Here is a 27,147-nt window from a genome sequence, read left to right as displayed (position 1 = left end):
TAAATTTCGATAATCTTGTGTCGTTTGGAAAAAATGTCAAAAAATGGCTCAGTGGCGCCCCCTTGACCCTTAAAATTTTCAAAAAGGCCTCTCCTCTCAGGTTTTCAACGTAGAGCAATGAAATTTGGGGAGTAGATACCTTATGCCTAACTGTTCAAAAAAGCCTCTTGCACCCATATTCCAAATCCAACAGGAAATCGGATATTTTGGATCAAATGTGAAATTTTTATCGGTTCACAGTTTGAGTTTACATTTGGAGGCCTGAACATGCACGAAAACTCACCAAAATTTGCACATACATGCAACTTTGCGTAAATTTTGATAATCTACAAAAAAATTTAACAAAATGGCTCAGTGGCGCCCCCTTGAAATTTTCAAAAAGGCCTTTCCTATTAGGTTTTTTCAACGTAGAACGATGAAATTTGGCGAGTCGATACATTGTGCAAAACTGCTCCAAAAAGTCTCTTGCACCCATATTCCAAACCCAACTGGAAGCCAGAAATTTTGGATCAAATGTGAAATTTTATCGATTTACATTTGAGACCTTGTCGCTGAAGAAAATAGTTGGATAGTCTTCAAAATTGGTCAGACTATTCAGGAGACATATGAGATCTTAAGTTTTCAAAATGGGGAGTTTTCACTCAAGGGTCTGACCTGGGCGTGGTCCCAAAGTCGGCCATTTTTGGGCAAAATACCAAATTCAGAAAATGATTAAAAACTCCGTGATACAACGTTCAATCTTTTTCATTTCTAGCATGTATATGAGATATCCCAGCCTGAACACGACTGCATTGAAATATTACCCATTAGGCCTGGCGCCCCCTAGTGGGAACAGGAAATGGCCTTCTTTACGAGACAGGCTCCTCCTCCAAGGGAAAAAAATCTATTGACCTCAAACCTGTTTCAGGGGAGCCTCAAGACATGTGTTCAGGTCCCTGATGAAAAATATTGAGGTTTCGTTGAAGCGGAGAGGTCCAAACTGGAAGTGAAAATGACCGTCAACAATTTGTCTCGCCAAAAATTTTGAACAGTCATAACTCGGCAGATATGCAACATATCTGCGCCAAACTTTCCGTGTTTGTTGAGAGTCATACCCTGAAGGTTCTTGTAGGGGTCATTTGCATCAACTCTACAGTGCCAACTAGTGGCGACAGAAAGAAGTTTTAAAAAAGGCCTTTCCTATTGGGTTTTTTCAACATAGAGCAAGGAAATTTGGGGAGTAGATACCTTATGCAAAACTGCTCCAAAAAGTCTCTTGCACCCATATTCCAAATCCAACAGGAAATCGGGTATTTTGGATCGAATGTGAAATTTTCATGGGTTCACAGTAAGAGTTTACATTTGGAGGCTTGAATATGCATAAAAACTCACCAAAATTTGCACATACATGCGGCTTTGGATAACGTTCGATAATCTTGCAACGTTACGAAACAATTTAAGAAAATGGCTCAGTGGCGCCCCCTTGAAATTTTCAAAAAGGCCTCTCCATTTAGGTTTTTCTAACATAGAGTGATGAAATTTGGAGAGTCAAAACTTTGTGCAAAACTGCTCCAAAAAGTCTCTTGCACACACATTCCAAATCCTACAGGAAATCGGGTATTTTGGATTGAATGTGAACTTTTTATCGATTTACAGTGTGCACATTTTACACCTTGGCACCTAGGGAATTAGTTTGATCATTCTCAAAATTGGCGAGACTGTTCATGAGGCATATGAAATCTTAAGTTATAAAAATGGTGTGTTTTCATTCACGGGCCTGACCTGGGCGGGGCGCCAAATTCTTCCATTTTTTCGCCAAAACACCAAATTCGGAAAATGACTGATAACACCCTCATACAATGTTAAATCTATTTTAAATCTGGCATGTGTGTGAGGTATACCAGCCTGAGCAGGACTGGATTGAAAATTTACCATTTGTGCCTGGCGCCTCCTAGTGGAAACAGGAAATGCCCTTTTTTACGGGACACACTCCTCCTCTAAAGGGAAAAAACCAATCTACCTCAAACCTGCATAAGGGAAGCCTTAAGACCTGTCTTCAGGTGCCTGATGAAAAATATTGAAGTTTCGTTGAAGCGGAGGGGTCCAAACAGGAAAGTGAAAATGACTGTCAACAATTTTTCTCTCCAAAAACTTTGAACAATCATAACTCGGCAGATATAGAACATATCTGCGCCAAACTTCCCGTGCTTGTTGAGAGTCATACCCTGAAGGAACTTGTAGGGGTCATTTGCATCAACCCTACAGCGCCAACTAGTGGCGATAGGAAGTCACTCGTTTTTCCAAAACATGTCCAGTTCTTTTCATGTTGGTCATTGTAGTTTCAAGACCTATTAAAATACTTTTTTACGGCCCATGTCCACGTGTCTCTGTCTGTTGCCATGACGACCCTTTGTTCGCCATTTAAAGGAAATATTTTTTTTCAGAGACTCAGGCAGCTTATAGAGCCACAATATTTGGCACACTTGGTCGAATTGGCCAAGTTAGAAGATTAATTTTGGTTTTGAATAAGGGCTTGGCTGCACAGCTCAGTAGTGGCTCCTTTTTTGTAGTACTCTCTCCAATAGGGGTTTTTATCTCTTGGGTGTGGGAATGTAATTAGGCGACTTTCGAGCATGTTAGGTTCTAATGAGATGATTAGAGAGGAGGATCTGCCACCACCCTGACCTGCACACAGTCCGAGTTGCGTGACGTCCGAGTTGCGCTAGATTGCGAGGGCCCGTTCAGTCCTGCTTGCAGGCCTAGTTTTTCATGTTCCTTATCCAATTACGCGATTATTCGAACTAACTAGTCTATCGATTAATCGACCACTAAAATATTCGATAGCTGCAGCCCTAATCCTGGGCCTCCATAACACCTCAGCAGTGCCACAGGCTGATTGCCTCCATGCCACACCGCATTGTAGCAGTCATTTCTGCAAAAGGATTCCCGACTAAGTATTGAGTGCATAGCTGATATAATTAATTGAAGGTTGACTTTTTTTGTATTAAAAACACTTATTTGTATTGGTATTGTAATATGCTAATTTTTTTAGATGGGAATTTTAGTTTTTTTTCTTGCCTTTTTGTCCAAAATAATGAATATTAAAACAATAAAAGGCTTGAAATACTTCAGTTGTGTGTAATGAACCTAAAATATATGAAAGTCTAATGTTTATCAGTACATTACAGAAAATAATGAACTTTACCATAATATGCTATTTTTTTTTTTAGAAGGACCAGTATATATATTCACTATTTTGCACTGTTGGTCTACTGTATAAGCCCTGTTTTGACCATAGTATGTGTAAAGGCCCAAAAAACACCTATGACCATACCTGCTGTTTGTGTTGAATTGTCAGATATAAAACTATTCAGTCTTATTTTTTTCGACTGAATGTTAATCCTAACAAGTTGAATAATTATGAAGCTTCAAAACGGTTCATGGAGCATGTTTGGTTATCAATGGGACATCAATATTACAAATTTTGACAAAAGATTTTGGGATTTTTCTTTCTTTTTAGGTCCAAAATGTTGATTATACAGTAATTGGTCAGTGAAGAAAACAACAGTTTGGACATGAAGGTTATGGTGCCCTGAAAAAGGGGACCGGACCAGGCCATTGTTAACGTTTTTCTTTGAAATATAAAGGCAACGGCATGCAAATTCGGACAAAATAGGCTCAGGTGTTAAAAGGTTAAGGAAAACATTTTCAAATGCCATTTTTACCAAATGAAAACTTGTTGTTTATCAGTACATTACAGAAAATAATTAAGTTTATCACAAAATGCTATTTTTTTGAGAAGGACTACTATATATAAATACATTCATTCATTCATTTTCCATGCCGCTTATTCCTCACGAGGGTCGCGGAGGTGATGGAGCCTATCCCAGCTAACTATGGGCAGTAGGCAGGGGACTGCCTAATCAGCCTACCATGCATGTTTTTGGGATGTGGGAGGAAACCGGAGTTCGTGGAGGAAACCCACGCAGGCATGGGGAAAACATGCAAACTCTAAGCTGGGCTTCGGCCCGGGATTGAACCCTTGATCTCAGAACTGTGAGGCAGACGTGCTAACCGATCTCAGAACTGTGAGGCAGACGTGCTAACCACTCAGCCACCGTGTCGCCATATATATATATATATATAAAATACATATGTATCATCTAACACATACAGGGTTTGGAGGATCTCTTTGTGAGGTTAGGTATTGTACTTATCACCTCATCAAAACTACCATATTGGCCCGAATATAAGACAGCCCTGATTATAAGATGACCCCCTCTTTTTCAAGACTCAAGTTTGAAAAAAAGACTTTTTGAACACCAAATTAATTTTTATACAGAAAATAATTACAGTACAGCTGAAAGAAATGATTATAACAATATATTTGAGAGAAAAAGCATGTTATTTTGCCTCATTCAAATCTTAATATCTGAACATTTAAATATGTAAAATAAAGTGCAATCACATTCGTAAATGACTGGCTTCTGGTTTTTGAAATGTAAATAAACTAGAGCTGAAACGAGTACTCGAGCAACTCGAGTAACTCGAGTTTAAAAACTGATCCGAGTAATTTTATTCACCTCGAGTAATCGTTTATTTTGACAGCTCTAAGCATCACGTTTTGCTCGGACTACTTTTAATGCGGGACAATGCGCTGTCAAGTGCGGATAGGAAGAAGGGGGGAAAAAAAACTTACTGCAGCTGACAGCCGCCACAAACGACGCCGACGTTGCCAAATACTAGCCCGCACGATGCTAAGTTGGTAACAGCTAGCGTCTGATGCGTCTCATAAAGATCACATGTATATTGAACTAGATGCACAATGACAGACTCGGCCGCGTCTGGGCAGCGTTATTAAACAGCCGCCATCTTAAAGCAGTACAGCGCTAAGCGCTAATAAAGAGCGCTAAGCGCTAATAAATAAGATTAACGTTACTGTCGCTACTAGCTCACGTAAAGTTAGCCCTGCGGAGGACTAGGTTTCAATTAATTATGACCACTGTCGTTGCGTGGCTAACGTGTCTTACATACAGGCTTTAACATAACATAGCATTGTGGCGTGATGAGAGTGTAAAATAAAAACTTAATCATGCTAATTATCAATTTTAGCTCAGTAGTCATTGCTGGATAAAACACCAAGTAGCACTGGTCCCGAATGTGCTCCAGTACAGCCTGTATCATACATTTATTTTAAACGCTGCAAAAACTCAAAATCCTATCAGGACTTACAGTTTAGACTAACTTAAAACTTAACTAGAACCTAAAAATGGCTTGACACAAAGAGAAATTCAATTGAAACACGTGGGAAAAAATCCTAACTTTTAAGTGATGTGTGTTATCACGCGTAACTGCATTTTTAGGTAATATATATATATATATATATATATATATATATATATATATATGTTTTTTTTTTTTTTTTTTTTTTTAAATAAGATCTAAAAGTTTTTTTGAGTGAAAGCAGTGAATTAGTCTTTTTTTTTTAATTCTAGCAATATACATCGAAAATAAAGACATTGATTGACTGAAAATGGTTCAAGATCAGATGAAATGTCTTGTTTTCTCATGTATATTTATAATTGCGCTTCACCTAAAAATATATTTGTTTAATCCGATTACTCGATTAATCGATAGAATTTTCAGTCGATTACTCGATTACTAAAATATTCGATAGCTGCAGCCCTAAAATAAAACAATTTATTGTGATAAAACAACAAAATTGCAATAACTGCATTAACCATCAAAGTGAGGTCTAACTGTAATTGTAGTCTTGAAACAAATCTGAATAAGGAAAAAAATTGCAATAAAATAATGCAAACTCTTTAAACTAAAAGAGAAGCTGAGATCTGTCATGACAGAACATCGCTTCAATGATCTCTGGCGCCATCTAGCGCCGTGAATAGGGAGTAGCTGAGATCTGTCATGACAGAACATCACTTCAATGATATCTGGCGCCATCTAGCATCGTGAATGGGTATAATGTCTAGACCGTGAATATGAGACAACCCTCTCTTTTTCAGTGTTATTTCAATGCAAAAAACACTGTCTTATATTCATGCCAATACGGTATATACATCCAATCAAGCTTCTCGAACACACACATCTATATACAAATTGACAAGATTGATAGTGGGGAAAAAAAGTAAAACATTGAAAAAAAGCCTTTTCAAAAATAGTGACAATAAACAAGTTCAGTTTTTTTCAGGCATGCCACTCAATTTCCTCTTGAACAGGGACGCAGAGCTAAACTACGTCACGCAGGCCACTCTTCCGCCGTTTGTGCTGTCGGACTGTCACTCTTTCCAACTCGTCGAGTCATCCGAACAACACGACAAATCTGCTCCATCCTCTTCCTCGAGTTGTAAAATAATGCATTAGCTTGCGCTAAATTTAGTTTTCGATTCATTCTGCTAGCTTCAAAGTCACTCGCTCAATTCAACCGGCCATCGCTCGCTACGTCGCCTCCCTCTCCTTCGGTGGCGCGTCGCGCAACAATTTATGAAAAATGTTCATGTCCGTCCTTCTTGACCTCACAATGGCTCCTGTGATATGTCTTTCGGTTTTAAAAAAGGACAAGAAATGATGGAAATATGGGCATAAACACACGGTCCATGCAGCGTTTTAATGCCTATTTATGAGGGCAATAAAACTATAAAACTCAAATGACATTATCTCCCATTTTACTTGGTCAATTGACTTCAAGTAAAAATGGGCGAGGACCTCAAATTCCGCACTTTCAAATGAGACCAAGCGGCACGTGGGTGACTTAGTTGCAGCATGACGAGGCTTCAAAGATGATATGCGCAATATTTTCGCCGCCGACATGTAAAGTGTTAATGAAGTTTTATTTTTAAAATGTTGATTTTTTTTTTTTATATAAATTGAGAGACTTTAAAATCTTTCTCATAATAAAATAAGATTCCATATAATTTTCCTCTTTTGTCAATACAAAAAAGGACATTTTATTGACCACAATTGTCTAATTAAAAATGCCTTTTTTTCCAAAATTGTGTTCTAAAAAAAAAAAAAGTACTGATCCATTTTAAAAGGGTTCATCTTATACATTTGTTGTTTTCAAGAGCTGTCCAATTCAAAAACGTCTTCTTAAAGCTCAGCTAGCTATATTATGGAAAAAAAACCCTGCTTTGAATCCCCTATTTATCGAATGTCACAAAACCAAACACGGTAAAAAGGTTAGCAGACTTTCTGCATATGCTATGCCGTCGAGCAGAACCACAGGTTCATGAAATGGTGGTTTAAGTCGAACTTGTTGAAATGTTCTTTTTTTTGGTTTTGCGTATTGCGTAAAAATGCATGTATATAATTGATTATTGAAATAACAAAGATAAGATTGACTATAAAGATTATTATTTGTGACTCGGTGGTCACAACCAATGTAAAAATGGTAGTCCTTTAAAGTTTCCAAAAGTGCAATATATCAGACCCCTAATAATGTGTTCCAAGTTCCAATATTTACCCAAAGTTTTCACCTCCTTTGTTCAATGTGGAATTTGGTAACGTATTTACTGGATTAGGAGCTAAAGCCAGAATGAGACTACTCGGAACGAATATCAGCGGACACAAAAATAATGTTGCTAAAATGGCTCAGGAGTGACAAGATGATTGGAAACTAACACATGTAATGAATACTCATTATAGACAATATTTTAGGACATAAAAGGGACAGATTTGAACTTTAATACTGTAAATGGTGTCCTCGGAAATGTTATACAAGTCTCATTTCATGCAATTTGTATTACAGCACCACAGAAAAGTCAAAAAGTTCATTCACTTCCTTGTTAATTTGAGGATACTTATTGGTCATTACCTGTTGATATTCGGTCACTTCATGAACATTTAAGGGCATTCCAGGATCACTTTTTTTGAACATTTAAGGGCATTTCTGGGTCACTTCTTGTAGATATTAGTGTTTTTGGGGGTCTCTTCCAATTGATATTAGATCATTTCTTTCGTCATTGGAAATAAATATATTTACTCAAACTTTGGTGCAACCGTATATTTCTGGCAAAATCTGTATACCACTTTTGTTTGCTTTGATTACCTACATTTTTTATATTTATATATTTTGTGAAGCAGACAAAAAATGTAAGACGAGATAAAATTTTCAAATTTTAAATGTTCATGCCTTTGGAAATAATTGGGCTTTTTTGGTAAAAAAAAAAAAAATTGGTTTTGCCGCATCCATAAACCTGAGGGGTGAAATGGAAAGAGCCTGTGATGCGTGAATTTTTGGATCGTTTCAAAGTTAGAATGACGAGACTACAGATAATAAAATAAAATTTATTTCACCCTACTTAAGTACAACCATATTAAAAGAAAAACCAATGTTCGTTCATTTTTGATTGAACATTCCCTTCTTTTGAGCTAAGGCATTTCATTGTCAGTCATGATGCTAGTACTTCAAGGGCTATTTGTATCAATGGATCAAAGGGTGTAAAACTTGAGAATCATTTTTTTTTTTAAATGACTGGCATTGAATGAGTTAAAAAGGACCCCACCCCATAAAACTCGTAAATCAAGACAGCGTTGTATTTCTTCATCTGTTTACTTATACATTGTTGACACTACTCAACTACCAAGAGTAGTCGCCCCCTGTCGGTCAGCATATGAAAGACGAGGTTCTAAGACACGGAAGTGGACACGTTCAACAAACCAACCCTCCGTCGTTCCAACCAAAGTGTGACTTGTGGTTTTCAATGAACCAAAAAAAAAAAAAAAAAAAAAAAAAGGACGAAAGGAGGTCTTTGGGTCAGCAGTAAGAATGTCCGAGTTTCTGTGTTCTTTTCCGGGCAACTTGGAAGGCCCGAGTCGTGTGAAGGTGTCACCCCACATACGAACACGCACCAACTGTTTAATTATTAACACTAAACCACACGTCAAGGAAACAAATTTAAAATATTACGTAAATGCTATAGATTTTAAGACTAAAATGTTAATAACCCAAAGAGGTAGGACGCTTCAGATAGCTTCAAGTATATGCTGTAATTTAGTCACGTTAGCTCCAGTTACTCACCCAAACTTGACGACGAAGTGGTAAGGCGGCGTCGCCCAATAAACCATGAATGGGAAATAGTATCGTTGGTCAAATTCTTCCTTGGCGGAGGAGAAAAAAATAACAGCAGGCCGCTGGCAAGCAGGGAAAAGAAAACTCCTACCACCGGCACCCAGCCAGGTTAGCCGGCTAACGACGCCCCGCTAAGCTTCGCGCTGCAAGACCAGCCGCGGTTAGCCTGCAGCTAATAGTCCGCAGTCGTCTATGGTTAGTCCCGGAGCAAAATAGCTAAATGCTAATGGGAGCTAAGTGCTTAGCACGTAGCTGTTTACTTGCAGCTGTCAGTGGTGGCGCTGCGGCCAGCGATAAGTTTTGGCGAAGCGACGTCTTTCCCTCGCCTTTTTGGAGGCGGCGATGAATTCCGACGTTCCAGCTGTTTGTCTTTGAAATGAAGTTTTAAGTATACCGTGGCCGCGTCCGTTGAGCCATGCCGTTTTGCTGCTTGTGCTATTGTGATTTCTCAAGCAAGCAGACTTGAGTGTCAAAAGCCCGGAAACGAAGCGGGCGACACAAAATGGAGGGAGGCAGCTCACTCGCCGGTGCGTTCAAGGACCGCCGAAAATTTGAGTGATACCAGTCACAAGCGTTGCTCTAGAGGGCTAGATGTCAAGAGTTAGTGTCGGTGGCGTTAGTAACCGTCGGCCATCTTAAGACAGTATTCTTTTCTGACAGGTTCTTTGAAGCAAACCTAGGGTGAGTGAGCCACTAAAATACATTTTTTAAGTGGACAGTTACTTTACTGTGTGTTCGACTATTATGAACAACCAAACAATTGAAACATTGGTTGAAAATTGAGAAATGTACAATAGTCAAAATAAACACGCTCCTTTGAGCGTGATTATGTTATGTTTGACTAAAAACAGCAATTTCTGGAGAAATTACTATATATATATATATATATAACTATATATAGCTATATATATATATATATATAACTATATATAACTATATATATATATATATATATATATATATATATATATATATATATATATATATATATATATATATATATATATATATAATCTTTATTCAGGAGTCACACGGGGTGTCCATATCACACAAATCAACAGAAAAATGACATAAGAAAACACAGAAACAGAAACTGAAAATGGGGCTTTGCTGTGTGAGATACAGATCTTAGGTTGATTTGGGGACATTTATGACATACTTTCTGTTGTTTTAAGGTCACTTCCTGTTGATTTGGGGACATTTCGGGGACATGTCCTATTGCTATAAGGTTGATTTGGGGACATTTCTGGGATATGTCCTGGTCATATTGACTACTTTCAGTTGATTTGGGGACAACTCCTGGTCATATCATGTCACTTCCTGTTGACTTGGGGACATTTTGGGGCTATGTCCTGGTGATATCAGGTCACTTCCTGTTGATTTGGGGACATATCCTATTGATAACAGGTCTCTTCCTGTTGATGTGGAGACATTTTAAGGACATGCATGTCCCGTTGATATCAGGTTACTTCCTATTGATTTGGGGACATGCCCTATTGATAACAGGTCATTTCGTTTTGATTTGGGGACTTTTGGAGACCTGTCCTATTGATATCAGGACACTTCCTGTTGATACAGGTCACTTCCTGTTGATTTGGGGACATTTCAGCGACATGACCTATTGATATAAGGACACTTCCTCTTGATTTGGGGACATTTCAGGGACATGTCCTATTGATATCAGGTCACTTCCTTTTGATTTGGGGGCATTTCAGGGACATGTCCTGGTCATATGAGGTCACTTCCTTTTAATTTGGGGACATTTCAGTGACATGTCCAAGTCATTTGAGGTCACTTCTTGTTGATTTGTGGACATTTCAGGGACATGTCCTGGTCATATCAGGTCTCTTCCTGTTGATTTGGGACATTTCTGGGATGTCCTATCGATATCAGGTCACTTCCTTTTGATTTAGGAACATTTTGGGGACATGTCCTATTGGTATCAGGTCACTTCCTATTGATTTGGGGACTATGAGATGGATACCGCCACCTACTGTACAAGAGTGCGCATGAGAGGCATGGAATTGAAACCATCAAATCAAGATTTAACGTGTAAAGCAGGCCACGATTTGAAAAGTAGTGGCGTATAAGTAAAGATATGTGCTGTAAAATGTAGCAAAGTAAAACTTCCACTTCATATTTGTACTCAAGTGAAGTACAGATCCACAAAAAATGTATTTAAGTACAGTAAATTCATTTACTTCATTACATTCCATTACTGGAAATCAGTGGGGGTGAATTGAACATTTTTTGCCAATGCAATCGACATTTATGGGAGTCAATGTCATTGAAGTTCATAGGCCTTAGTGGCATCAATTAACATGGGTGTCAATGCAATTTAAATGACACTGGAAAAGATAAAGAAAAAAGAGGTCACCAAAATGAATAAAGCAAAAATGTCTTCCACAATATAGCCTTTATTCACTTAATATTTACAATTGTTGTCCCATTTTTTGTGATTGTAACCGGGATTCCATCACTCGGAATTTCTATATAGCCTTCCCCAAATGCCTTTTCCCAAATGAGGGTTGATATTTCAAAGGTGGCCCCAGTGGTGGTCAATACCATCATTCCAGTCCCTGTTTGGCGGAGGCCAGTGATTTTATGATTTGGTTCTGTTGTGCATTCCTGTAGAATAGAAATATGAATTGTTGTAGAAATTTAACAGAACAACCTGGAACTTGAATATACAGTGATCTCTTACTACTTCGCGGCTCATCTTTCGTGCCCTCAGTACATCGTGGATTTTTTAATCTTGATTTAAGAATGAAAGAGTTCTAAAACATATTTATGTACTCTTTATCTACATCTACATGTGTACACTTACACACACATTTATCGCGTGAGAGTGAGAGAATGAATGTACAGTGCGTATTTTAGTCAATTAATATTTTATTTACACACTTCAAATTATTTCTTAATGTTCTAATGATAACATATGCATTTATATCATTTTATATACACTTACTGATATTATATACCGTATAAAAAGTGTTAAAAATGGGGCAGTGACACTATTTTGCAGTTTTTTACTTTACATGGCGGATTCTTTTCCCCATTAGCAGCGATAAGAGAGGGATCACTGTATAGTAAAAATGAAAACAAAAGTATTCATACAACATAATTAATGAGCAACATTGCAGATGTATATAATTGTGTGATTAATCGCATTCTCTCAAAAAATGTGCTCTTAGATTTAAATAGATTTCAGAGATCGACTAAAACTGCACAATCAGAATGAATTTAGAATCGACATCTAAGAAAATAAGCAAGAAAACCACTGCAATTAGATATGTGCTTTCTGAAGAAAAATCAGATCTGTTAATCAAAAAACTTTATAACTAGGATATTTAACATTTGTTACTGCTAAGGATTCAAAATTTAGTTTTTTTGTGTGTATAATTATAATTTGAAGATTTTATAATTGATAGAATTGTTTTATGTTTTAAAATTAACAAGACTGTCATTGAAAATATGCAAAAGGCTAACCCTTGTTTACACAAGTTCTATTGTTTCCATTTTTTAAAATAAAAGCATTCAGTATTTTTTACAGTCTTATTGTATGAAAAATGAACTGAACAGAGCATATTAGGTAAAAAAAAAAAACGAAATTACAATAACCATAACTTTACATCCCTAATAATAATAATAATGATAATAATAATAGTGGCGGAAAACACAGACAAGGCTGAAAAAGCAGTTTCTGTTCTTGCACCCATCTTCAAAATAAACTGCTGTATTTTAAGCCAAAAGAACGTTTGTGTTTGATACAACAATATGTCTATATGCTGCCATAGCAGTTTCATGGCACATGAAGCCCCAAACTATTTTTAATTTATCCGTTTTACCCTGGAGACACCCATTTACAGACACCGCGCAACCGCTTTTGTTTCAACCCAGCCATAAAAAGATGGTAACTAACTATTTTTACATTTCGAAATGTCTATCATTTTTAGCTTAGAATCATTAATTGATGTCTATTATTTAGTTAAAAAAAGAAAGACTTAAAAAAATTATTCACACACATATTTTAAACTTTTAAACAAATCAGGGTTGGCCCAGCCTATACGCAGACTATGCAGCTGCTGAGGGCCCCTGATCTCTTGGGGGCCCCCAATCTGGCAATTGTTTAATTTATTTTTATTTTTTTGTTTACTACAGTTTGCTTTATTTGACTTTTGTGAGTTTTGATACTTGATTACAAGCTTAAAAAAATAAAATTTCTTCCTTCTTTCTTTCCTCTTTTAGAAAAAGGTTTGGCGCTATCTACTGTAAATACTGACAATCATTTGGGGTGAGAAGTTTGAAGCATGCAGTGCAACAAAATCTGATTAATATACAAAATATGGATGTATAGGTTGGATTGCATGTATGGGTTTCACAGTACACTGTGACGAAATGGTGGGCCAAAAATATGGGCCCCTTTGCATTATTTTGCTTAGGGCCCCCAAATGGCCTGGGCCGGCCCTGAAACAAATTATGTCACAATGAAAAAAAATAGTGTCTGTAAATAGGTCACGGATATCTACCTCATAACTATTGCTTAATTGTATTTTTTTTGTACTGTCACATTTTCCCCGATATTTTAGATGATAAATAATTGATCCAAATAAATATTTTTTTTTAAAAAGTTCAGAAGGGTAAATATTTGGAAAAAGAAAATCTCGACCACTACGTCTACATCGCGACCATTGTTATATTACTATGTTTCACCAATAAAATCCCCAAAGAATCCCGCTGTGGCCATTCACAGCTGTGTCTTGACACTCGGTGATACATACTACACTGACTTTTTGGATCGAAACAAGGTAAGCATGCGATAATATCTCTCTAAAATCATGGTGTCTTTAATCATGCGCTCTCATGCTCTCACGGTCTCACCTTGAGTTACCGGAAAGCCACAAAAAGACATACATTGCAGTTGAACGCTAGCGCGAGAATTATGGACACAGCAGGCTAACTGACTAGTGTGCTGTCCATTATCTTTTCGACCCTTGTTGCCATTTGGATTGCTCTCACTGAAGGCAAGAATATCACCAATAAAGCTTGGTTTTGTGGCTAATTTCCATACTAGCGAATTTGAAGACTTGGTATATCCATAGGCGGATCTACTATTCAGGCGAAGTAGTCGATCGCCTTAGGCCCCCAACTAGTAGGGGGCCCTCAACCAGCTGCCCCTTGCCCCAACAAGCAAGGGCTTGGGCCACCGGAGCCAGCAGCACCCCCAACTATTCGTCATGTATAATTATGTCAACATACCAAACAAACAAATAACAAAACAAAAAAGAAAGCCATTTGAATGCTGCATTTATATTATCCCCCCCCACACACACACGCACGCACTACAATGGACTGTTCCATGACGACGGACTGAGTATCAGTCGCTTAGCTTCATTTAGCGTCGTTTAGCTTCGCTTAGCCCCGTTTAGCATCGTTTACCTCCGCTTAGCTGTTCATTAGCGTCACTTAGCTCTCCCGCGCTTTTCACGCCACTAAGCTCGCTATTTTTGCAGCATACTTGCTATAATACAAGTCGGCTATCGTTTATTTCGAACACATGAGCGTACGTGCTCTCCATGAGAGCCAAAGTGCAGTGAGCGAGGGTGAAGTTGAGAACAGGCCACTAATGCCTCTTTTAACTTTCCTCTTCTTCACACCGAACATAAAACGACAGCACACCCTATGGCGAAACAATGTAGTACAGTTCCAATCAGTCATGCAATAACACTCAAGAGCTGGTTAACAGCATTTGCTAACGAAAAAAAATTAAATCTATTAGTGACACCACAAGCAATGACGAAGAATGTTTTTCACGGAGTGTAGAGCTTTCGGTCAGCGGTCATATAAATAACGATTTCTGGAGTTAATCCCACATACCTCAGAATTAATATTATAATATGTAAATACTACAGAATACAGATTCTACACTAAGAATAGCTTTCAAATGACACTCTTTACGACAAATATGATTGGCAATGAATAATTATTATAATTATTATACTACTATTATATATAGTAATATACTATAACAATTAATGTTAGATTTTTTTTTTTTAAGAATTGTTTTGAATAATGTTGGAAAGGCAAAGTCAGTGTTCTGAATCTGTTTACTTTCCATTCTTTTGCACTAGTAAATGCTATCAGCATTTAACCTCATTGTTTATTTGTGATTACTTATTGTTATTTACATGATTATTTGTACTTTATAAAAAAAAAATTAAGTGTTCCAAAATGGTTTTGTGAATTAATAAGCGTCAACTAGGGTTGTTCCGATCATGTTTTATTGCTCCCGATCCGATCCCGATCGTTTTAGTTTGAGTATCTGCCGATCCCGATATTTCCCGATCCGATTGCTTTTTTTTGCTCCCGATTCAATTCCAATTCCAAAACATTATTAACATTCTTTCTGTGAGAGGGATCCACGGATAGAAAGACTTGTGACTTTGTATATTGTGACTAAATATTGCCATCTAGTGTATTTGTTGAGCTTTCAGTAACTGATACTCAGAGGTTGCGCTAGACTTTTTCATTGTCTGTCATTTTGACTGACTGTGTCATAAAAATCCGGTCATAATCTATTTTCACCCGTCACTTACATTTTTAAAATGATAATAATGACATATTCAATAGTATTTAGTTTTCATTCATTTTTAATTAATATTCTGTCCGAACAAGCTTAACAAGAGGCAAACAGACAGCGGAGTGCACCAATCAGCGACGGGCAGATGTGCCGTTAGCAAAGCGACGAGGGCAGGACGAGGGACTTGCGCGCAGAAGTAAACATACGAGGAGAACAGAGTTTATTCAACATGGCTAGCGCGAGACAGACTGTTGTCAATGACTCGTGTCAATGTGTTTTAGCTCATTTAAAACTGAATGTACCGCGGATTGGAACATATTCAAGGCTCTCCCGTTCGCCATCCGTCTTGTTGTAGAGACGACTTTCGGCGCGCAAGAGTGACGTTGCTCGTGAAGAACACGTCACGCAAATAAACAAATCTGATTTGTCGACTGATTTTGTACCTACTCGAGAGGCTGTGTCCCAGACTTTTCTCTCAGTGTTTGAAAAATAAAGGGAGAACAGTCTGGCCGTGCCAGGCAAACACTCAGTTGCCTTGACATTTTTCCGAGTAAGGTCAACGACGTCATGCATCAAGAGAGACAATAGCTAATTAATATGCTCACTCGCCACCCCGTGGTCTGGGGTGTGAATTGCAACCTGTCAAAATGGCAGATGGACGTTTTTTCCGTCACCGTTTTAAAAAACCGGTCAACGACGGAAAATATTCGGTTAACGCGACCCCTGCTGATACTGTGGCCATGCCCAAATGCATGATGGGAAGTGGAACCATGACTGTGCATAGTGTTACCGGTTAATATATCTTCTCTGCGTTGGGAAATAACATAAGGTGTTAAGAAAAAGATCAATTGCTACCTTGCTTCCCCACATTGCTTCCCTTGATATTTCTAATCGTAGGGAGAGGGATTATAAGGCTTAAGCCAATTTAAAAAAGGCTCCAAAGGCTGCCAAAATTCACTCTACTCATTTTATGCTGCCTTTTACCTCACTATATAGATAAAACGGCGCCATTACAGATTGAGTGCGACAATGCGTGAGTGGGTCGTGCAGCACATGCATTAATTGCGTTAAATATTTTAACGTGATACATTTATAAAAAAAAAAATTAATTACCGCCATTGTCAGGATAAATTTGATAACCCTACCTTAAGCCTAAACTAAAGACTCTGGATGAGTGTAACATATTATGTTTGTAACAATACAATTAGAAAACGATTTAATTAAAAAATATATATATTTTTAAAAAAGGCATGGCTGATATTTTTTTGCCGATTCCGATACTTTGAAAATGACGTGATCGGGATCCCGATCGATCGGGACATGTCTAGCGTCACCAAAAAATTCATTGCTAAATTGGCAAAAAAAAAAAGAAATTATTAGATTTGTCGTCTAATCGTGAAACTAGTCGGCCGACAAATTAGGAGCAAATTTGTCGTTTAGGACAGCCCTAGTGTACCGGAACATATTTCCTCCACACCCTTCTCACCTTTTTAACCCCTGACCCATGAAGAGGGCCCCTGGATATGTTTGCCTTAGGCCCCAAAATTGCCAAGTCCGCCACTGGGTATATGCCACCCATAGATGACAGCGTCCCCTCAGAGGCCATGATCATTCATTACCAATAACAGTAATACTATATATGCCCAATATGTTAGAGTTGAAGACCTGGCAGTCATCATCACTGCCAAACAATCATAGTTCACGTGTATTAGACATCTACAGTATTACTGTCAATGGCAGTAAATGAGATACAGTTTAAAAGCAATTCACACACCTTTAAGCCCAAAGTCTGTTCAGCCACCCCCGCATCTACTTGACATCACATTGGCCAGCAGGCAGGTGTAGTGAGCGGGTCAACCGTAGTCCTCTGCCTAGTGGGCACTCTTAGGTGCCTGCTGGCCAGTGTAAGTTTAAATTAAGATTTCAGAAAAAAAGACAGATGGCTGGACAGAGTTTACAGCTAAACCTTTTGCAAATACCGTAATTTTCGCACTATAAGGCGCACCTGACTATAAGCCACCACCCACCAAATTTGGCACGAAAACGACATTTGCACATAGATAAGCCGCACTGGACTATAAGCCGCAGCCTGCACTGTATTATGATATATTTACACTAAAAGTTATTTACAGGTAACACTTTAAGACCAAATGAACCACCATGAAGCTTTGAACCAATTGGATGCAAAGCTTCATTGCTTCAAGAAGCCTCATTTGGCCATCACAGCTCCCTTGAGGGAGACAGTCAACCTCTGCTGCCACCCGCTGTCAACACTTTTGTTGTCCAACCTGCCTCCTAGCATGCATTGAAGCACTGCAGAAAATCAAAATTCATCGTCTGTGCGAATTATTTCTTCAGTTTCTGTTCCAGTTGTTTCATTAATAAAGAGTTATGGTATTTGGTAACACTTTATTTGACAGTGGCAACATAAGACTGTCATCAGACAATTATAATTATGACATGACACTGTCATGAGCAATAATGAATGCTTATGACAGATGTCATTCAGTGTTATCTGGAAATTATCTCACTTTTGAATGGATGTAAAAGATCCAAACTGGACATAAATGGAGTTAGTGACATATTTTGCCGGATGGGGGTACAGTAGCCTTTGTTTGTAATTGCAGAGGTCAAACCTTTCCTGTTGTTTTTCACCAGGTTTACACACACTGCAGTAGGAGTGGGAACCTCTTGTTACCTCACGATACAATTCGATTTGCGATACAAAGCTCACGATAATGATGATCTGACGATATGGCGATACAACACTTACCGATACATTGGTCTACAAACAACTAATAAACAGAAAAACAAGCTTCTACTGTGAATTGGAATGAGTTTATCACTAGTAGACGTCCAATCCATTTTAAGTGGGAGGGTGGCAGTATCCCTCCCACTTCAAACGGATTGAACGTCTATCGCCGTCATTGGCAGCCACTACCAGGCAATGAGGTAATTTTGGGCCATTTAAGGTCATTTACATGTTGATTTTCAGTTACTTCCTGTTTATTTGCTGGTATTTTATGGGTCACTTCCTGTTTATTTTGAGTTACAGAACAGGAAGTGACCTGGGAATCACCCAAATGATTAGGTGTAGGTGGGGTATTCGATTAGAAAAAAAGATTCATATTAAATTTTGCTGCTTAGAGTATTCGTTTAATTAAAATGGCGTTGTAATGGTTTGTTTTGAAAGTGTTTGCATTTATTTTCATTGATTGGGGTGCATACACTGCCCTCTTGTCTGCCTTATTTCACATGGGTGAATCCAGCTGCTCCCTGTTAAGACCAACATAAGTTTTTGTTTGTGCTAATGATTTTTTTTTAATGCATTCATAATTTAGTTTAAAGGTAAATTTAGCCATTTTTTGTGGGAATATGTGTCTGAGCCATTTGTTAAGAGCATTGTAAAAAAGCGTTCGTATTTTATAGCATTTAAGCTAGCGGACTTTTGCTATGTAAGTTAGCCAATTGTTCTTTTGTTGTACATAGATCCTCTTTTTGTTTTATATACTGTGTGAGGCTCAGGTATTTTGATTTTTTAATGTTCCTTACCCAATTACTCGATTATCCTAAATAAATACTTCATTGATTAATGGGCTACTAAAATAATCGATCCTAGCTGCAGCCCTGTTTCGAATGAACGAATGTTCCCAGTCTAAATGGATTGGGCATCGAGCACCGTCAATGGCAGCCTTAGAGTTACCTGAGACACTATTATGGTGGAAGATTTTGATAGCAACTTGTTGGTCCCTTTTTTTTTTTTTTTTAAACATTGCCACCTTTTTAAAACAATATCCCGATTCTTGGCAGGAGCATATTGATAGGTATTTTGTGTCAGGTGAACTATGTCTGTGTAGATTTGGCCATATGTGTAGGGTCATTGTCTTGCTGAAAGACCCAGTGACGACCCATCTTCAGCTTTCAGGCAGAGGGCAACAGATTTTGATTTAAAATGTCCTGGTATTTCAAAGCATTCTTGATGCCATGCACCCTAACAAGGTTCCCAGGGCCTTTGGAAGCGAAACAGCCCCACAGCATCACTGACCCACCCCCATACTTCACAGGGGGTATGAGGTGCTTTTCAGCATGCGCATCTTTCGTGGCACGCCAGACCCACTTAGAGTTTGTTGCCAAAAAGCTCAATCTTGGTCTCATCTGACCAGTTGAAGCCATCCCAGTGGAAGCCTGGGACCGTGTGCTTTGGTCTTACGGAGCCACTCCTTGGTTTTCGTGGTTGTGTGCTTCGGGTCATTGTCATGTTGGAAGACCAAGGCACGACATATCTTCAATGCTCTGATGGAAGGAAGGAGGTTGATCCCCAAAATCTCCCAATACAGGGCCCAGTCATCCTCTCTTTAATACAGTGCACTCGTCCTGTCTCGTGAGCAGAAAAAGACCCCCAAAGCATGATACTACCACCCCCATGCTTCACAGTAGGGCTGGTGTTCTTGAGATAGTACTCAACATTCTTTTTCCTCCAAACACGAAATTATTACGAAGTTCATTTTACTCTCATCTGACCATCATCTTGCTCCCATGACTCCTCTGCATCATCCAAATGGTCATAGGCAAACTTAAGCCGGGCCTTGACATGTTCTAGTTTAAGTAGGAGAACCTTCCATGCCATGCATGATTCAAACCATGACGTCTTAGTGTATTACCAATAGTAACATTGGAAACGGTCGTCCCAACTCTTTTCAGGTCATTGACGAACTCCTGTCATGCAGCTCTCGGCTGATTCCTCACCTTTCTTGGATCATTGATACCCCACGAGGTATCTTACATTCGGCTCCACTTAGATTGAGGTTGACCGTCATGTTTAGCTTCTTCCATTTTCTAATGATTGCTCCAACAGTGGATCTTTTTTCACCAAGCTGCTTGGCAATTTCTCAATAGTCCTTTCCAGGCTTGTGGAAGTGAACAATTTTGTCTTTGGTGTCTTTGAACAGCTCTTTGGTCTTCACCACGTTACAAGTTTCAGTCTTACTGATTGTGTGGGGTGGACAGGTGTCTTTATGCAGCTATCGACCTCATACAAGTGCATTTGATTCAGGATAATACATGGAGTGGAGGTAGGCTTTTATGAGGTGGACTAACAGGTCTTTCAGGGTCAGGATTCTAGCTGATAAACAGATGTTCAAATACTTTGTTTGCAGCTGTATGTATGTTATGATTACAAATAAATATTGTGTTTTTTTATATATAATTTTGTGATGGTCAATAAATACATTTAACGATATTAAATATCAATAAAACCAAAATCAATAACAACACTCGTCAAATACAACTGGTAATGTAATCTTTAGTTGAGAGTATCTCTCGACCGTAACAGGCGACGCATGCGCAGTTAACCAATAATGTGGACATCTTTTTCTACATGAAGAATTTATTCAAATTAAACGCAAAGCACATTTTTACTGTTTAGAGAGTTATTATAATTTTATGACTGTAAATGGGAAATATGTGTTTTTTATGGTTCTTCTGTGACGAACTTGTTGTTTCGAGGGGTAAAACTGATTTACGGCACATTCACGACACAATGCTGCCACTTATCTAAAAAAAAAACATCGCATAAATGCATCTAAACCACATGGACAAGCAGCTTGTATGGAAAATATGGTATTGTGAAAATATTTGACTCAAACAACTAAATTGTTTACCGATATAGACATTAAATAGTGAAAATTGGAAGTCTTGTTTAATCTGCTATTTGAGAACATCTCTGGTTGGCACACTAACACTTTACGTTAAAGATGGCGCTGATGGCGACGCTGTGGAGAACATGTCGCCTGTTGACTTGCAGGGCCTCCGTCCTTCATCCCGCCGCAGCCCGATTGCAAAGCTCGGTTAGTGGCGCCTTAGTGCCTCTGACCTCGCTGTCCAGACCTCCTTGGCCGGAGACGAAGCTGGTGCCGGAGGAGGAGCAGCGGCGGCAACACGCCGCCCTGACGAGCGCCGTCAACCGGCTGATCGAACAAGGCGACTATGGGCGCCTCTTCGCTGTGGTGCACTTCGCAGGCCGACAATGGAAGGTGTGATGATTTTGCCGGAAGAATAAACAATTTCTCATGTTTATCTTTTATAACTGAACAGTTAACTTTGAAAGGTCAAATGAGCAACGTGACGGGGTAGTGTTCCCCCGCATGTTCGTGGATTTATCCTATTACTCGTTGAAAATGGCTTATTTGCTGCTTTCCTGCTTTGCAAGCAAACAGGACGATACTTTTGCCAACATCTTGGTGGGCATGATTGGAGGCTTTTCATTGCTCCAAAAGTTGTTTCGCCACCATTTTGAGCAAATCACAGATTTTTGAAAAGCCTGACCCTCCGATCCCGATAGTTTTTCATAACAGCATGCACTTTTAACATTACAATAAATTTTGCATGCGGAACTTTAACTGCGCATGCAGTAGTTCGTAAAAATATACAGTATTAAAAACATCAAATTGGTATTTAATATTTTAACTTCCTTTACTAAAGATTAATATGCAGCAGTATTTTCTTTTAAAAGAAAATCAGTTTAAGGACATTGATCAATTTTCTGGAGACAAACTAAATTATATTGATCAATTTTCTGGAGACAAACTAAATTATTCAGTCCGCATCAAAGTCTTTTTTTTCACATCTTAACACCTTTAAATGCTTCAATAGTTGTTAGCCAAAGTTAGTAGTAGTTAGTTAGTATGTTAGCCAAATGTGAGCTTTCACAAAACAAGTATTATCTGACTGAATTAGCATCCGGAAAAAAAGACCCCTCTGTGACTTTATAGAATGCCTATAGACCCTACTCACCAACGTCACAGAATGACGTGTCGCTGTATCCGGCCACCATATTGTCCGTCTCTGTTTAGCCCTATTCTCAATGGTTTCAATTAGTCGTTCAGTTTATAGAGCAATTCATGGAAGCCCCGGTGCTTTAAGACGCTGTAAACTCATTGGATGCGTTGCATAAAAGGAAAAGCTTCAGTCTATCCATTCGCCAGAACCATATTTGATGCCTAAATCGATATTTTTCGACCCGCTGTCTCCGCCCTCTCTGCCTGACATCTGCTACCCTGATATCTACAACTATCTTGTCCACACAAAATCAGCCTATTCTCACGAAAGTTTGAAAAACTTTAACATCAGCACTCTAACCAACATTACCCCCGTGTGACCCTTTAATTCCAATATTCTAAAATGGCGACAATCAGTTAAAAAAAAAAAAAAGTTGACTGCGATGGCCGACGCTTCAAGGATAGGTGGATATTGGACTATTTCTTCAATAAAACATGCAACAACTGTGTCTGCGTCACTCGCAAAGAGACAGTCGCTGTTTTCAAAGAGTTCGATGTGACGCGATAATAACAAGACATGTACGACAACATTACAGGGAAGATACGCAGTGAGAAATTATAGCAACTTCAAGCTAATTTAATTTCACAGCAGCAGTATTTCGCAAGAGCCCGAGTGTCGAAAGAGAACGCCACAAAGACGAGACTGTTGAAATTATGAATTAAAAAAAAAAATAAAGCAAATGTGACACACAGAAGGGCTTGCTAACATTTGTTTAAATATATTGTTCTATGTAAATCAGCCAAGGTAGCCCCCGCATTTTTACCACACCAAATCTGGCCCCCTTTGCAAAAGGTTTGGACACACCTGTTTAACTGATGATCCGGAGACGAGGCCAGCTTCTTTCACTTGGTACCAGCTAAATATTATTCAAAATGTAATGATGGTGGAAGAAATAAGCATCTTGAATTTGAAACTGCATGTTGTCGGCGATTAATGATCTTAATTGTGGTTGTCAGCCCAAAACCCTCTAAATATATATTAAATGCATCTTACCAGATATAAAATGACAGCTACATAATCCGTGGTAATCGTTTGGATCCCAGTTTTCTCGTCGAATTGCAGCAGTCCATCTCGCTCTCCTCTCCGGGTCTCTCGGAATACGGTAGAACTTCAAGTCTCTCCGTCTATCTTATCTGTTATTGCAACCAACCGCCACACACGCCTTCACCATTTTGACGAGTTGACGAACAATATGGCGCGGAGGCGTGGTTGTGACGTCATGTGAGTAGGGTCTATACCTGTGGTGCGTCATTCTCTTGCACTGCAGGGGGAATAAACTTTTACCTTATTTTTCGCACTATGAGGCGCATCGGCATATAAGGCGCACCTTCAACGAATGGCCTATATGAAAACAGTTTTCATGTATAGGGCGCACTTTCATTCTAAGGTGCAGTAGTAGTAGTGAAATGGTTGGCATTGCATTATGCATCCACAAGATGCATAATGATGATAATGATTGACCAATATTCATCCATATATAAGGCGCAATGCTGACTTTTGACCAAATTTGAGGCATTCAGGTGCACCTTATGGTGCGAAAAATAAGGTAGTCATGAAAGCTCATGTATTTGTGGCTAACTTAGTCATTTTGATAGTAGGCTAATACAGCTAATATATATACATACAGCATGCCTTCATTATAATACTTATATAAGGCTTTCAATATTTTGCAGCTCCAGACACATTTTTGCTCAAATATGGCTCTTTCAACATTTTTGGTTGCTGACCCCTGGCCTATAGAAGTTTCACTCCTTCACACATTAAAACAGCAAAGAGCATCAGACATTACAATTGTTAACATATTGAGGCCATAAAAGTATGAAAATACCTAATAAGTGCATTCAAATGCTCATATTACCCGCAAATGTCCGTGAGGACCACGACCAAATGCTAGGAGCATATGTTTGAAAATCACCTGCATAACAAACGAAAACTTCCCTTCCAAAGGTGACGGACGAGGACCTGATCCTTATCGAGAACGACATAGAGGTGGAGTGCGGCGAGCGCCTGCGCCTGGAGAAGGTGCTTCTGGTGGGGGCGAGTGACTTCACGCTGGTGGGCAGGCCGCTTCTGGCCAAGGAGCTGGTTCGTGTGGATGCCACTGTGCTGGAAAGGACAGACTCGTGGCCCAAAGTGCACATGCGCTTCTGGAAGAGGCACCGCTTTCAGCGCAAGAGGATCATAGTGCAGCCGCAGACCGTGCTCAGGATCAACCGCATCCAGCTGGCGCCTGCGCTCACGTGAGGGCACCGAAGCGAGACGAAGGATGGCCAAGATGGTGCCTGATGGCCTCTTTTAAACATCGCTCACCAGTGATGGGACATTGTGATTTCCCTGGACTGTTAATGAAACCGATCATGTGAAAATGTAAACGGCTTTAGAAATAAATTGTGTGTTACTGTTTAATTGATAGTGTGAGAAATCAATTGATTCGTGACATTACATAGAAGTCATAGGAAATATGACTGCATATTTGGACTGTCTACATTTTTTATGTTTCATTTATTCGGAGAAGGTTTGGGGGAAAGATGCAGAAGAGAAGAACAAATACATTATTGCATGCCTATGCCACCCATGAACATTGTGGTGCCATCTTTAGCTAATTATATACGTGGGCACTGTGTTGGTGGCCTGATAACAGGAGAAAAATTTCAGCTATGGTAAACCATTTAAAAAAAATTTTAAAGGTCCTGTAAAGTCCTTTTCATGAGTTGTTTCTCAATACATTAAGAGATGCTAAATTATAGCTATAAAATCTTTTTCAAACTCTGCCGGTAGAATTTCTTGGGTAGCCTTCAAAAAGGAATCTGCTGAAAACAAATCCTGGGTTTCTGGCCTACTCAGTCCCACGTTAAAGGGATTAAATTCCGTCTGTTGCTATTTGACTCAATTGCTACTTCCTCATTCAAAACCTGTACATCAAGCTACGCCAACAAGATACAGCTCGTTAAAATACATGTTTCATCAGGTGCTTTCTTTTAGTGCTGCAACGATTAATCGATTAACTCGAATAATTCGATTAGAAAAAAGATTGGAATTTTGCTGCTTTGAGTATTCGTTTTAATAAAGTGGAGTTGTAATGGTTTTGAAAGTGTTTGCGTTTAGTTTCATTGATTTGGGTGGATACCTTGTCCGTTAGTGGCGACTGAATATGTACATATATGTACTAATACGTAACTCATTTCCCATGGCTAAATCCAGCTGCTCCCTGTTAAGTAAAACTTAAGCTAAGTTTTTGTTTGAGCTAATGTTTTTTTTTAAAAGTATTCGTAATTTATCGGTATATTTAAACGTTTTTTTTTTGTGGGAATATGTTTTGAACCATTTGTTAGAAGCATTGTTAAAAAACGATGGCATTTTATAGAATTTAAGCTAGCGGAGTTTCGCTACGTAAGTTAGCAAATTGCTCTTTTTAGATCCTCATTTATGTATTTGTTTTATCAGCCACTACACATCCCCTACCATCAAACTGAGCACTGGAGCCCCTCAAGGCTGCGTGCTGAGCCCGCTTCTCTATTCCTTGTATACTCATGACTGTACACCTGTCCACTCATCAAACACCATCATAACATTTGCTGACGACTCAACTGTTGTTGGTCTCAACTCCGGTGGAGACGAAACCGCCTACAGAGATGAGGTACAGCGACTGTCAGCATGGTGCTTGGAGAACAACTTGGTTCTGAATTCCACCAAGACCAAGGAATTAATAGTGGACTACAGGAAGGTGCCTGCCTCGGAACCGGCACCTCTCTGGGTAAACAGAGTACGTGTGGAGCGTGTAAAGACCTTCAAATTCCTCGGCGTACACCTATCTGATGACATCTGCTGGTCAGCTAACTCCTCGGCCATGGTGAGGAAAGCTCGCCAGAGACTCCCACTTTCTGAGGGGCCTCAGGAGGAACAACACGGGCATGGAACTAATGACTGCCTTCTACCAAGCAGCTATTGAGTCCATCCTCACCTACTGCATCTCAACGTGGTATGGAACCTGCTCGGTAGCGGACAAAAAAATCACTGCAGAGGGTGGTGAAAGCAGCGGAGAAAATTATTGGCTCCTCTCTGCCACCTCTGGAGGACATTGCTGCTGCGCGACACCTTAAAAGAGCTAAGAACATTATTAAAGACTCTTCCCATCCTGCTAATCACCTGTTTGAACTGCTGCCCTCTGGCAGGAGATACAGGGCGATGAGATCACGTACAACTAGACTCAGAGTTTTTTTTCCCAGGGCCATCCGCGTTCTCAACACTGAACAGCACTAATTGTTCATGATGCTGCTATGTAGCAACTTTTGCACAATAATTTATTCTTTTGTCTTTTATTCAGTAGTATGTTTAAGTTGTGTGTTATTTTACTGTCTTGTGTTTTATGGTCCCACAGAGTAGCTTTCCAATTTCGTTGTTTGCTTGGCTTGCAATGACAACTAGGCCTGCAAGCAGGACTGAACGGGCCCTCGCAGTTTGGCGCAACTCGGACGGCATGCAGGTCGGGGTGGTGGCAGACAGCCCCCCTGACATCTCCCAAGTTATGACTGTTCAAAACATGTGGAGAGAGAAAATGACGACAGTCATAATCACTTTCCTTTTGGACCCTTCTGCTTTACCCAAACCTCAATAATTTTCATTAGCCATCTCAACACGTCTTAAGGCTTCCCTTATGCAGGTT

The 27,147-nt window shown here is 39.2% G+C and overlaps 2 protein-coding genes across 3 annotated transcripts in view; one reads left to right on the top strand and one right to left on the bottom strand.

Moving 5' to 3' along the window:
• Positions 1 to 9,608, bottom strand: part of wipf2a (WAS/WASL interacting protein family, member 2a) — a 33,895-nt gene extending 24,287 nt beyond the window's left edge. The window contains exon 1 of the mRNA XM_057843764.1: positions 9,017 to 9,608. The gene's annotated coding sequence lies outside the window, so the exon portion shown is untranslated. The remainder of the gene's footprint in view (positions 1 to 9,016) is intronic.
• An 11,552-nt stretch (positions 9,609 to 21,160) lies between these two features.
• mrpl21 (mitochondrial ribosomal protein L21) lies at positions 21,161 to 26,866 on the top strand. Of its 2 annotated transcripts, none has more exons than XM_057843667.1 (3): positions 21,161 to 21,266; positions 21,451 to 21,679; positions 24,432 to 26,866. In XM_057843667.1, the coding sequence occupies exons 1-3, from the start codon at positions 21,223 to 21,225 to the stop codon at positions 24,726 to 24,728; spliced, it is 570 nt and encodes a 189-aa protein (XP_057699650.1). In that variant the 5' UTR covers positions 21,161 to 21,222; the 3' UTR covers positions 24,729 to 26,866. The 2 variants fall into 2 exon arrangements, with proteins under 2 accessions (XP_057699650.1, XP_057699649.1); XM_057843666.1 differs by having other exon boundaries at positions 21,240 to 21,266; positions 21,401 to 21,679; positions 24,432 to 26,864.
• Positions 26,867 to 27,147: the final 281 nt, after the last annotated feature.

The sequence above is a fragment of the Corythoichthys intestinalis genome, chromosome 8, assembly GCF_030265065.1.
Source record: "Corythoichthys intestinalis isolate RoL2023-P3 chromosome 8, ASM3026506v1, whole genome shotgun sequence".
In the NCBI taxonomy this organism is placed as follows: Eukaryota; Metazoa; Chordata; class Actinopteri; order Syngnathiformes; family Syngnathidae; genus Corythoichthys; species Corythoichthys intestinalis.
Note: the sequence above shows the minus strand (reverse complement) of the source record. Positions and strands in the feature narration are given on the sequence as shown.

What these genes read in the sequence shown, in the direction of transcription:
- mrpl21 (XM_057843666.1), top strand. An exon ending in TCGCAGGCCGACAATGGAAG is followed by an intron (nt 21,680 to 24,431) that starts GTGTGATGATTT and finishes TCCCTTCCAAAG; the next exon opens with GTGACGGACGAGGACCTGAT.